A 13,849-nucleotide genomic window follows, 5' to 3' on the forward strand; every position below is an offset into this window, starting at 1 on the left:
AATGAAAATGGACCAGCAACTCCAATATAAAAACATAAATTATTTTTGTACCAATGAATGCGTATCTTCTTCTTTTGCAGATGATTATAACGCCCTTAATTTAAATACAGGAGTCTCTATTTCTAGAAATTACAATTCTTTCTATAGTTCATTTTTTTTCCTAATGAAAGTTGAAAACCTGGATCAACTGATTAAACATGACAGGTTGCTGGATATCAACATAAATCATTGGCATCCTGAACTACAGAGCAATTTCAAGAACACACACACAAAAAAATTAGTATGTTTGGCCAGTTTTGTTTTACAGAAATTTGCTACATTTTATATAATACCAGTATTTCAAATCATAAAGCTGTAGATATTCAAAACAATCAAGAATATGCTTAAAACCAAACTTCATATTGGATTATTCACAGAATTAATCAAACTGCTATTTTGAGCTATAGGGAACTCTCCTAAATCTCCTTCAAAGAGATTTTAATAGTTATCAGTAATTTAGGGAACTCAAGTCCATGTTGATTCCTGTCAAGTAAAGTGTTTCACAGTGGCTCACTACCAGCTTTAAGCCACAAAATATTGCCAACTGGAGGTGCATAAAAAATCTCATGCCTTAAAACCTAGGCTCCCCAGCAGGTAATCTGGAAATGAGGTATGGTTGCAATGGGATCATGTTTACCATTCAACAACAGTCCAGTGCTTAACAGCTTAATTTTAACAGGCATTTTCATGAGCTGAATTCACCAGAAAGCCTGTTACCAGGTTTATTAATTTAAGAAAATAGTTAAGTTCTGATTCCTATCCGTATTTTGAAAACACAGACTTCTTGGAAGACAAATTTTAGCCTGACGTAAAGCTTCCCCCTGAAAACATAGCTTTTAACCATTTCATAAATTGTTTTATTTTGCCCGTGCACTTTTTATGCTCTCATCCTGTGATGTTTGTTTTGTGTAGGGTTTTTCTGAACCTAAGCATGGAGGTTTTTTGAACCCTGAACCCTGCTGACCCAGGGCTGGTAAGAGCTGGAGCTGGGGAAGACAGAGATACACAAAACTCAGTGAAGACTGTGAGCATCAAGCTCAAAGGAGTTCAAATGACAGGCACCTGAAACCAAAAAGTCCCAACAAGTGAGGACACTGACTTGAAAACACACTTGTAAGTGAAATACAGAAGACACCAAAAGAAGCAGTATAGTCTCTTCAAAAAATACTGTGAAACTACTTATTTCTCCTGCGCTACAAACCATGCAAGTTGCAGGTGTTCTGTATTCCTGCAAACAATTTTGAAAGAAAGAAAATTCTAAAATCACAGTGCCTCAGAATGCTTTGGATGACACCATCTAGCCTGGATATCTGCATGTAAGCAGAAGTCTTGAAAGTCTCTTTATGCCTAGATCTGTCAGATCTTTAGATAATTTTTAAGTAAAAATGACACTGAAAGAAGGGGCATTTTCATTTAAATAAAAAAATGCCACTTTGATTTCCACAGAGAGGAAGACAGAAGACAACCAAGTGCAGTATAAACACATTAGAGTACTAAAACATAAAGCACAGGAAACAAATGAAAATCATGTGAAGGTACACTGCTTAGCTGGCTTTCCGCCGTGCTAGACAAACTAAACTGGTGTATTTGCTCTGAATGCAGTCCTCCTACATATGGGCATGTTGAATACACAGAAAAGGAGGTGAAAGGGCCATAGCATATATAAAAAACATTCACAGTGACTAATTTGATCTGTATCTTTAGACAAAAAGCATGAGAAAATTTGCCATATGCTTTAATGGCAGTAACTCTTGGCAATCAGCAAAATACAGCTGAAAATGCACAATGGTGAAATTGTAACGTGTCCACTGTATAGTACCATCTGTTAGATAAAAAAAAGTGATCAAAAATTACCTGTGGAACTCTTCACAAATTATTGCCATTCACAATCCATGTTGCTCAGGGGATATTTTAACAATATAGATTCGTACTGAATAATGCAAACAGTCTGACACTGATGAAAGTGGCTCCCTGTTGCCTGCAAGAGAATTTTGTGATCCAGAAAGTAAAAACTTCAGCCCCAGGAGAATCTGTCTTGGAAGCAGTACTTATTTATAGAGACTCCAGGACTAAGGAAAGCTGTAATGGAGGTAATCATAATTGATAGCTTGAATTCAGCACAGAAGCAAGAAATAGGCTCAGAGAGTACAAGAACAGAAGGAGATGCAGCTGCATCAAGGAAATGCTGAGGCCTTAAGAAATCTAGAAAGTAATATGGAATTAATATAGTTTAGTTTTTGCATTCAGAGGATGGGAAAAGGTGCTCTCTTTCCACTCTGTGTTTACTAAACATCTGCAGGCAAATTTTGTAAATACCAGATGCTCAGTGAAGTATCTCTTAACAAGTTGATAAGCTTATTCCAGAACAATTGAACATGTTCTGAAGCCATCAGTGGTCTTGCACTCCACATTACTTTGACTTTGCTTCATCCTGTGCTTTCCAGCAATGAGAAGCAGCTGGTTTAAGTATCATTTATGCCTGAATGGCTAGAAATAGCAGTAACTAATAAGAAAGAAAGAAGATTGAATTTAAGCCTCTCCAGAAAAAAACCGAGAGGTCAGGCCAGTGCTTCAAAATGAGAAGGATATGTAAATAAAACAGAAGGCGGCCCTAAAGCAGAAGCGTTGTTGGGGTGTGAACCACATCAGCTGGCAGGAGATCATCTCCATGTCTTCTGAGAACTTTACTTCATGGCTGAGCCTTTAGAAAGCAACTCCAAACCTCATCGATGCCAGAAGGAGACTCAGAAGATGGTCAAGGTGGTCTAAATACGGTTTCAAGCTCAGTAGGCATTTTAGTGCTATTTTAGTAGTCAGTTCCAGACAGGCCTTCCTGTCTCATTTCAGCTGCACTAGTTATTAGCAGAGGCTCTTGGGACTAGTCAGAAGAATTTTGGGTGGGTGTCCCACAAGGCTCGCAGGACCTGGGTGTAATACAACAGTTGTCTCACACCTGGAAAGAGCTACACATGAGATAAAATGGAAGGGAGTTATTTAGGAGATTAGCGAAGAGAAATCAATTATGGGGGAATTAAATAGTGGAATTAAAAAAAGAGAGAAAACTTAGTTGGACCATTAGGAAAAACAGTCTGACATAAACTACTTCAAGCTGATGAGTAACATGACAAGTCATTATTACAGAGCATATTTGGGATATATCAAACTAGATATATCAGTATTTGGGATATATCAAACTAGATATACTATTAGGAAATGCATTCTGGAGAACAAGCTTGCAATGACAGGAGAATGGACTGTATGATATATTTTTGCCTTGTTTATTCTCGATCTAGGATATTTCACATATTCTGTGATGTGGATTAGCAATCTTTGAGCTTTGTGAGGTAATTCTGAGACAGCAATCAGTAATTTACATAATTAGCATAACAGTAATTATATGATTACTGTAAATATGTGTAAAACTCTAATGGTGTAATTAGAATGTGTAATTACTACTTGTAATTACATAATTAGGTATGATGACATAACTAAACTTCTTATGAAAAAAAAAGGATATTTACAAGCCCAGCTATAGGAACCGGTATACTGCACAATTATATTGGAGGCATAAAAAGAAAAGTTATCATTTTAATGCTAGCTGTGCTAAAGCTAGCTCAAAAGAAGATGAATGCTAAAAGTTTGTGAACTGTGCCATAGTACTAGAAGAATGCACTGACTTTCCTGAACAGGCGTAGTTCGGTGATTACAGTCAGTACAAACATTATTCCCATCCTTAATTATCTGTTATTTATTCATAACTCTTCATACGTTTAGCTGAACAACATGAGTATAATGAGTAGTGTAATGGAAGTATTCAAATATCTACACTGTGTAGCATTTTCTAATCACTGTTTTAAGTAATATATTACGTTTCTCTTAAGTCTTCAAAGCACATCTGATTTCACACTCTTCCCACGACACCGTCCCGCAGACACCAGATTGGTGGTACCTCCCTATACGGGTCCCTGCCCAGAGGAAGTACAGAACAGAAGCTTTTTACCACTGCACTCCAGTGCTGCATTGCCATGCCCCGCCATTTGCCACACCATAGAATCATAGAATCATGGAACCGTTTGGGTTGGAAGGGACCTTAAAGATCACCTAGCTCAAATCCCCCCTTCCACGGGCAGGGATACCTTCCACTAGATCAGGTTGCTCAAAGCCCCATCCAACCTGGCCTTGAACACTTCTAGGCATGGGGCATCCACAACTTCTCTGGGCAACCTGTGCCAGTGTCTCACCACCCTCACAGTGAAGAATTTCCGATATATAATCTAAACCTACCCTCTTTCAGTTTAAAACAGTTACCCCTCATCCTATCACTACACCCCCTGATAAAGAGCCCCTCCCCATCTTTCATGTAGGCCCCCTTTAAGTACTGAAAGGCTGCTATAAGGTCTCCGTGGAGCCTTCTCGTCTCCAGGCTAAACAACCCCAGCTCTCTCAGCCTGTACACACTTTGCAGCTGAGAAATTAATAGCTACTGCAAAGCACATTTTAAAACTCACTGTCCTTGATCTCTACACCAAGGCAATTTGACTGTTGTATAAAGCCTTATCATAATTATAAAAATTCTTTAACACTCAATAGAATTATCCTTTCAAATAACTTAGTGTTCTTCTCTATAGGCTAGATGATGGAGTCCTGCGTCACAGTTGTCAGCATTTATCTACAGAAGCATCTCCAGAAAGATCATTTGACTAGGTGATTGGCTCACCAGTGTAAATCCCCAAAGTATGACCCAGAAATCTTTGATTTCTCTCTAGAATTATATACACGTTATGTTAGATGCCTCAAATCTTCTGCCTGTTGCATGTATAAATCTGGGAATTCACTGAGGCTACTTCAAAAAATTCCTAGCTTGTCATTTGTGGTTATTGGTCCATCTTGTTTTCTTCTCCATTCTTCCCCAAGCATCCACAATGTGAGCACAGAAAAATGAATCATATTTTTCAACTTTGTTATGGTTTCATTTATTTAATATTCAACTTGTAACTTTTTTTTTTTTTTTTTTAATTTTTCCTGCTACACATAGTAGATCTCCCTTGAACTAGAAATGCCCTTTCTTGAATGTTGATGACTCCAGTATTTCAGGTATTTTGAATGTAGTATCCAATACTACAAATACTAATACATGAATACTTTCCTTTTTCTCCTTAACGTACCAGGCTTGACATATCTTGGGACTATATTAGCTTTTTCCACAACACCATCATATTAGCATCCTTTATTCAACTAAAAGACACAGGCTTTCTTCTCTGCAGTATTTCAAATCCATGAGCCTCTAACACCTGTTACTGACCATTAAGTTAAGGTATATTACATTTTGTACCATAGCAGTTTATTCTATTTTTGTTATTTTGGTCTTCAAGATTACCTAGTCTTACATATGTGAAGAACTCCTTTGTAGTAACAGCTTTAGGAATCAAACCTTTATAGTGCATTCATAGTCAATGTTATTGGTAAAATCATGTGAGATTGTTCCCAGGACAGATCCTGAAGGAACTCCACTAATGACTTCTCTGTAAACCACTGGTCCAACTTTCAGAGGCTAGAGACATGTCAGAGAAAGTGACGTATATTTTTGCCCTGCTCTTACATTTGTTGATATCTGCTAATAATTACTGCTGAAGACAAGATACTTGACGAGATGAACGCCTAGCCTGAATCAGTTTTTGTATTTTTCTACTTTACACTATTTACTCCTTCTTGTTTGACTTTTAGATAATAATTTTGCATTTTGCAAATGTCTCCATCATATCAGATGCTTTACTTGAATGCATGACAGGTTTGGTCTCTTAAATTTCCTCCATTTTGAAAAGAATAAGATGGCTATTTTGAGCATAATGTATTTGTAGAGAAATATTTCCATAGTATACTATAGTTGTTTCTGCAAAACAAAACATTTATTTATTTTATTTTAAAAAATAGATGTAAAAACATACAATACTTACTCTGTTGGCAGTTTCTTCCCATAAATTCACCTGGACATTCACAGGAATAGTTAGCAACAAGATCTGTACAGATTCCACCATTCTTGCAGGGTTCAGCTTCACATTCATTTACATCTGCAGGAAGCACACAAGACAATGTCAGGATTAGCAAAAATATATTGTAAAAGCAATAAACACATATTTTAAAGCTCTAAAACACAACGTATTTATACAATTGACATTAGAAGACATACATTCTTTTGCCCAGCAGCCACGCTCAGTAAAGGATGTGATTAAACGGGATGTGCTTTAGGAAAAAAACAAAGCAATCTGATATAAATTTAGCTAGTTTCATATACCTGCTAAAGTTTTGCTATGTCCCATGACACAACAGATTTTAAAGTTTTGCTCAGGGATTTTCACTGTAACTTCCAGAGGACATCAGGGCCACAAATCACAGTTTGTCCTTAAATAAACAAATTCAATTAGTTCTAACAGAGTACTCATTAGTGATCCTTGCAACTTCAAGAAATTTAGCTACTTCTTTATCAACAGATGCCAGTTAAAAATGTCTCTCAGTTCATCTTAACTCATTAAACATCTAATTGACAAGGTTGTTTAACCGTCTAAAAAATTTCCTTTCTGTGCATGAGTTAGTGGGCAAATTGAAACTAATAGCTTGATTTAGAAGCTTGCAAATTTTATTAAATTCAAAAGACAGAAAAGGTGGTTAATTTCATTTGAGTTTCCCTTTTCCAGTACGCTTTGTCAAATGCTGAAAGAATAATACTCCCCTGTGTTTTTCAGTGTAGTAACCTTCAAGTATAGTATCAGATTCTTTTTCTCAAAAGCAATATAGTATTTTTCAGTCATCACAAATAGGCAGATAAAGGATAATGATATCTCATAATTAAAATTCTCCGTCTCTGCATTTATGTTTATTCTGTATGGAGTAGAAACGTTGTATGGATTTTATACATCATTGTCTCAAAGGGCTGCATCAATGCATACAGTTACATATTTAAAAGATGGTAGCCCACACTGGCTTCATTAAGAGTTGAACTGCTGTTGCATTAGACACTGTGAACAGCAAACAGAAAAGCAGTCTTCAGCTTGTACTACAATTTTATTTTGCTCAGTTTTGCTTAAGTGCATTTCATTTTGGATACAGTTGCTGATAAAGCGCACATGTGCATAGCACAGAAACAAGTTCAAATGAGAAGACACTCAACAGAGATGAACTGGTTGCATTCATTGGTGGGCCCTATGAATTGAAGTAATACTCCTCATTGTTGTGTTGAATCTGCTTCTGTCCCCAAAATGCAAACCTGGTTTGCGCTGCCATATACAAACTAAAGAAGATGCTACATAAGTGTCTAAACCTGATGCAATAAGGCTTGTGCAGAAGAAGCAGAATTCAGCTCTGCCAAAAAAGGTGCTTGATTTCTGGTAGTTGAGTATGCAACTTTTGTACTTTCAATTTAATCTTTTACATTTATTAGGAATCTATGCACAAAAATTCAGTGTTTTAATACACATCTGGCCTAGATCTGATAGATTTTGTTATGTCTCCAGGGAAGTCTGTACCTCCAGTCTTTTCTGCAGATCTAAAAAGCTGTGTAGCTTTTAAGTTATATGTGCAATGTATGTGAGGTAGATTGAAAACTGGCTGAATGGCCAAGCCCAGATGGTGTTGATAGTGGTATGAAGTCTATTGGAGGCCAGTAACTATCGGTGTACACCCAGAGCCAATACTGGTCCGATCCTGTTCAACGTCTTCATTAATGCCCCAGACACTGGGACAGAGTGCACCCTCACCAAGTTTGCCGATGGCACAAAACTGGGAGGAGTGGCTGATACCACAGATGGCTGTGCTGCCGTCCAGAGGGACCTCAACAAGTTGGAGAAATGGGCTGAACAGGAGCCTCATGAAGTTCAACAAGGGGAAATGCAAAGTCCTGCCCCTGCCCCTGCCCCTGCCCCTGGGGAGGAACAGCCCCGTGCACCAGCACACGCTGGCAAGCTGACCAGCTGGAAAGCAGGACCTGGGGGTCCTGGTGGACCACAAGTTGACCATGAGACAGCAATGCACCCTCATGGCAAAGGCGGCCAACAGCCTGCTGGGCTGCATTAGGCAGAGCATTGCCAGCAGGCTGAGGGAGGTCATCCTTCCCCTCTACTCCGCACTGGTAAGGCCACACCTAGAGTGCTGCGTCCAGTGCTGGGCTCCCCACTATTAAAAAGACATGGACTTACTAGAGTGAGTCCAACAAAGGGCCACTAAGATGATTAAAGGACTGGAGCACCTTGCCTATGAGGAAAGGCTGAGAGAGCTGGCACTGTTTAGCTTAAAGAAGAGGAGGGTCAGGAGGAAACTCATCAATGTATATAAATACCTGAAGGAGGGTGCAAGGAAGATGGAGCCAGGCTCTTTTCAGTGGTGCCCAGTGACAGGACAAGAGGAATGGGCACGAACTGAAACACAGGATGTTCCATGTCAACATCAGAAAACACTTTTTTACTGTGAGGGTAACTGAGCAGTGGCATAGGTTGCCCAGGTGTTTGTGGAGTCTCCATCCTTGGAGATATTCAGAAACCATATGGATATAGTGCTGGGCAACCAGCTCTAGGCGGCCCTGCTTGAGCAGGAGGGGGTGGACCAGATGACCTCCAGAGGTCCCTTCGACCCTCAACCCTTCTGTGATTCTGTGATAATCTTCCCATTGCTGTGAACAGAACTGCAGGGACAGACCTTCAGCTAAATGGGGAGGCTAGTTTCAGTTCTTTGAACCAAAAAAAATTTCAGATTTTTATACTAAAATTGATGATGGATACTGATCTCTGAGCTTCTTTTTAATCCCTCATGTCTTACTATTTGTTGCCAATAAAGATATCACATACTGGACTAATAAAAATTCACAGGGCTAGCTGAACTTCTGTCTATTAAAGAGGAAGAAGAGGAGTAACAGCTTAGTGTGCGAGAAATGAAACCTGCCAAGGGAAATGGCCAAAGAACAGACCTGCTCAATTCTAAATTAAATTCTTTATATAAATTTATGAAATTTAACAAGATTCTTCAGCTCCCTATTTGCCCTTTTAAGCAAAGCCCATTAACCTTACATTTTCAGCAGGTTATTCATCATTTTAATACAGGCTAACACATTTGTGGGAAAAAAATATCAAGGTCACTGTGAACTAAAAAACACTAAGTGAACATATGAACTATCTCTTACTTGGTGAAATAAAGGTAGTAATTTACCCTCTTAAAAGCTTTTCTGTGTAAAGATAATACCTTCTTGAGATATTTAATTTTTCCTAGTTTGCCATTCATTTTGAAATATGTAGGAAAAAATGCACAACTTTCCAGCATCTGTCATATTGTCTATGCGATGATGTAGAAAACAGACTGAACCTTAAGCACCAGATACTTTTAAAGCAATCCTCATATTCTATGCCTATGGAGCAGTTAGCTATGACCAGTGCAGAAAGATGGAAGTTTTTTATTATTATCTTTGTTACTTGGATCCTATAGTGATTTTTTTCCAGTAATTTGAGAACCTTTAGTCCCATCAATTCAAACAAATATGTCATATTTGATGAATGAGGGAAGACTAGCTCATTGCAGCATCATGTTTGATACCAGAACAGACATTTAGTTGGAAAAATAATGAACTGAACTGTGTTAAAGAAAGGAGCATAAGTTCTACAGAATTATTTCATTTACTATTCATTATTTCATTTGATTGAATGCCCAGATGTAGCATATTTGATTAAAAGTGCTTCCTGCAAATTGTGGTCAGATTTTGTTCAAATTCCTAGATGTGCCAGTTACGATACTAAACTTTACACCAGCTGGTGTGTTTCTTTCTTCTGAAACACATATATTACCTTTTAAACTTTGTCATAGCATTGTGATTAGAAGTAAATTTGAATAGAAATTTTAATATGCCAGAGTTTCTGGAGTAGTTGCTCCTAAAGACAAGCTCTCTGTATGTTGTCAGATACAAAATCTCACTAACAATGCAATTAACCTACCTACATGAGAAGGATGTGCTTTTAATGTAAATTAACTAATACAAAGTAAAATCACTGTAGGTTGCTCAAGATTTTTCAGGTAAGCTTAGGTTTTATGCCGGGTCAGATTTTGAAGTGTAGTTCAGATAACAATCTTGTGCACTACAGTAACTAAACCACAGATAGCTGGGTACTACCAGAGAATTCAGAGTTCCTCAGAGAGGGACCTAATAAGACTGTTAGATACTGAGTGAAATGGGCTCCTGAAGAGGTTTAAGTGCCAGCACAGGAGAAGCCTGTATTTCTACATAGTGTGCAGGTTAGCTAAAAGAAAAAATCCAGTCAAAAAACCCCAAACCCCCAAAACCCAACCCCCCCATGCCCCATCCCCAAAGATTTTTCTACTAAAAATGGATACTGAAATTGATAGTGGTGCAGGAACAAGGAAACACTGACTATTTTCTGAAAATAGATTGTTCCTTGAATAATAGCTTGAAGGGCTAAGACAGTTGATTAGGAAGTAAAGATTTCTTTTTATGTTGAAGATGATTAAGTTTACACTTCCTACCTTTAAGATCAAACCATAAGTACAAAGCTATTAAGCAAGCTTCTGTTTGAAGCACAGTCATTGTGCAACCTGGAACAGAATTATACTGTCAGAAACTGGGCAAGTGAGAGAGAACTTCGCCGTATTACGGAGTGGTTTGGAGAATCATTATGAGGCAGAGTTCTAGGCTTTTGTCCTTCTTTGATGGATTATATATATTTTTTTAATCCTCTAAGTATGTAATAAAACATGAATAAAAACTAGTACTGTACTTGCAAACATAATACAATTAAAAATACATAATCCTCATTTTGGACTTTACCTGTTAAATACAGTCACATGTGTTTTCCTGAAAAATTACCCCACATGAAATGGGTATATAAATTATGTAACTGTTATAATAAAAAAATTAACTATTACTTCCAGTAATTTGAGTTCTTCGGCAAGCTACTTGGTATAAACCTGACTTCTTGTGACGAAGGGACTGATAAGCTCAATCAATTGTTTTTGCCAACACAGCTTGTGTTTTGGCTGCAAATGCACACCAGTATCTTGTTCCTGTCCCCTGCTTGCTTGTTCTTTACTTAGCCCAAATTCCTTATTCCTGCCGCCTGAACCTTTGTTTCTGATCCAGGACTACCTTTTGCAATACAGACTTCCTGAAGTTCCCTCCTGCTGACAAGCACATTCTTTCCTTATCGTTTGATTTTATACTCATTTTGGCCCCCTGATCACACGTGGTCTGCTCATCTCAACTCTAAGTCATGTTTTTAATCAGTCTTCTATCTTGATAGAATGGTTGGCCCATCACAGCCACAGCATCTAGGTTTCAGTGTCCATACTGGAAGTCAGCTTGGGCCTTATTAGGAGCATTGAGTAGACATAATCCAGTTATGCCTTGCTAATATTGCAAATATTTTTTTCCATAATAAAGTCAATTTAGTATATAGAAAACAGACGGGGACAGAAGATCATCTGGTTATGACCTCTGTATCGTAACTGGCTTCTATGAAGACCCACAACTATACATGGGATAAAGATCAAGTCACAATTTAAGAAACATAACTCCTTGCCCCCCAATTTATTTTTATTTAAAAAAAAAACAGAAAACTTAGAAACTTCCCTACCCAGTTCTATTTCAAAATAAAAGTTGTTGATAACTAACAACGTGTCCAAATACCTTTACATTTGGAAACTGGTAAAGCATAAAGTGGAGAAACACGTAGTATGGAATAATTATCTTTTAGCTGGAGCTTAGTCTAGGCTTTTCTTGTAGTTGTTTGATGGTTCTTGGTAGACTTTTTAAGTGCATTCTCTATATTTTTTTCTTTATTTTGTATTGATCCTGAAAGATTTAATTACATGAATAAGTAGTATATCAGTAAGACCACACAAAGTGTATGATCTAGCTTGCAGAACTTTGTAATATCCTGTTATTGTTTAAACATAAGCTTTCAGATATTCAAACTTTTCTTTATTACTTTCCTAACAAATACCATGCAAGTCAGATTATATATTTTTTTTTGTTATTACAGATTTGTACCAATTTGCTCAAGCACCATATTTTTTTATGAGACATTAAATGGTAAAGCTCCATTGAAAAGAGTAAAATTACACCAGTTCTTAACAGCCAGCTACTCAGTTAAATAATAAAATTTGAAGGATTACAGCAATTCATGTATAGAAGGACACATCTCCTTTAAGAGTAGAAGACTTTTGGTAAAATATTTACCAAAAAAAAAAAAGTCGTGAAAATGTTCTTTCTCATATTGCCATGGTTTACTAAAATAATCCTAAATTGTAAAGATCTCCTAAATGAACACAACCTCATTTTTTTCTAAAAAGCTAAAAAAAAAATTAAAAAATGTATTTAAAGAGAATGAATAAACATCACCAAAAACTTTGCAAGCACAGGTAGACCACCTTCAATTTTTGGTTAAAAGATACAGAAGAGATAAGTAATTACTATGATAATAATTCATTCTATTATTGTTAATTATAGGTTTAAGAAAGTTTCTAACCTGTTTCTGAAGAAGTTTTTGGCTGTAATTAATGTAAACATAAAATAAGCTGTAAATTTCATCAAAAAATAAGCTGTAACTTCAGCTATAACTGTTCCTTGATTTAACCAGGATTATACAAAAACAAGCACTAATAGATTACCGGTACGACCCTGGGGTGAAACATTTAAAAAGAACTGGAGCATATTCCCATGAAATTTGGGAATTTAGGATATATTATTAAATCTGAACTGGATGTATTCAATGCATATTCAACGCAGGACTGACATCTGTTAAAATTCAGTGGTTTGATTGCTTTTTCAAAGCTAGTTGCCTGACCACAGAAGGCTCTAAAAATGCTGTGCCAAATAACCTGCAGGAAACTTCAACTATAATGTCATATTGAAGTGATTCGCTGTTCAGATACCCTTATTATCTGATCTTCAAAATGAGCAGAAAACAGCTTTACACTTGAGACGAAAAAGTACAAGCCTCTTGCTTCCCACCCTTAGAGGCTAACATTATATTACCCCTACTCTCATTATTATGTATAAAGTTTTCCTTCTCCAGCACGCATTTGGTACAACATATTATGGTAAATGTCCTCCAGAATAATCCATCACAGAGCTGCCTATTAGAATTTTTCCTGAACCATTCAGTACAAATATTTCAGATACTATTATTCTATTAAGAAGAGAGTAAGTCATGTAAGAGAGTTACTAAAGTTGTGTTCTGAACCCAAAAGAGGCATCCTAAATAAGCAAGCCAAGGAAATAAAAACAATGTCTAGACGTAAGTCAGAACTTTTGGCTTGACTATGCGTTAATGTTTGAGATACCCGCGTAACCAGTAATATAAATTAAGGTCTAAACATGTAACAAAAACAATTTTGAGAAGAGTTCAGTTGCTCCTATCTAGAGTTCTGTCAGAAACTGCCTCTTAAGCATCCTTCCTAATATTACAAGCTTGCCTTTCAAAGCAATTTTATGTCCTCTTAGGCTTCTTTAGACTAATTTGTACTTTTTTCATTATGTCTCTGTAACACACTCTCTTAAAAAAAAAAAAAAGGAAGGAAAAAAAAGACTTCACAGTACCTGTAAACACTGATCTTTTTCCTTAGTTTGGAAAAAATCAAGTGTTATTTCCCATCTTACTGGTTTCTGAAATAATTTTAGGTCAACTTCTTTCAAGAAAAATTGGAATATATAGCTATGATTCTGAGTTCACTTTGATTCATAAAGAAATCAGAGTTCTGAGAAATTGAAAATGAAAGAGTATTTTGAAGGTTTTTTAAATGGCATTTTCTTAAATTTAAT

At 36.8% G+C, this 13,849-nt stretch overlaps 1 protein-coding gene across 1 annotated transcript in view; it reads right to left on the minus strand.

Moving 5' to 3' along the window:
- Positions 1–13,849, minus strand: part of EDIL3 (EGF like repeats and discoidin domains 3) — a 196,374-nt gene that overhangs the window by 97,315 nt on the left and 85,210 nt on the right. The window contains exon 5 of the mRNA XM_009281597.1: positions 5,994–6,107. Within this exon, the coding sequence (XP_009279872.1) occupies positions 5,994–6,107 (114 nt within the window). The remainder of the gene's footprint in view (positions 1–5,993; positions 6,108–13,849) is intronic.

The sequence above is a fragment of the Aptenodytes forsteri genome, unplaced genomic scaffold (genome assembly GCF_000699145.1).
Source record: "Aptenodytes forsteri isolate BGI_AS27 unplaced genomic scaffold, ASM69914v1 Scaffold116, whole genome shotgun sequence".
Classification (NCBI taxonomy): Eukaryota; Metazoa; Chordata; class Aves; order Sphenisciformes; family Spheniscidae; genus Aptenodytes; species Aptenodytes forsteri.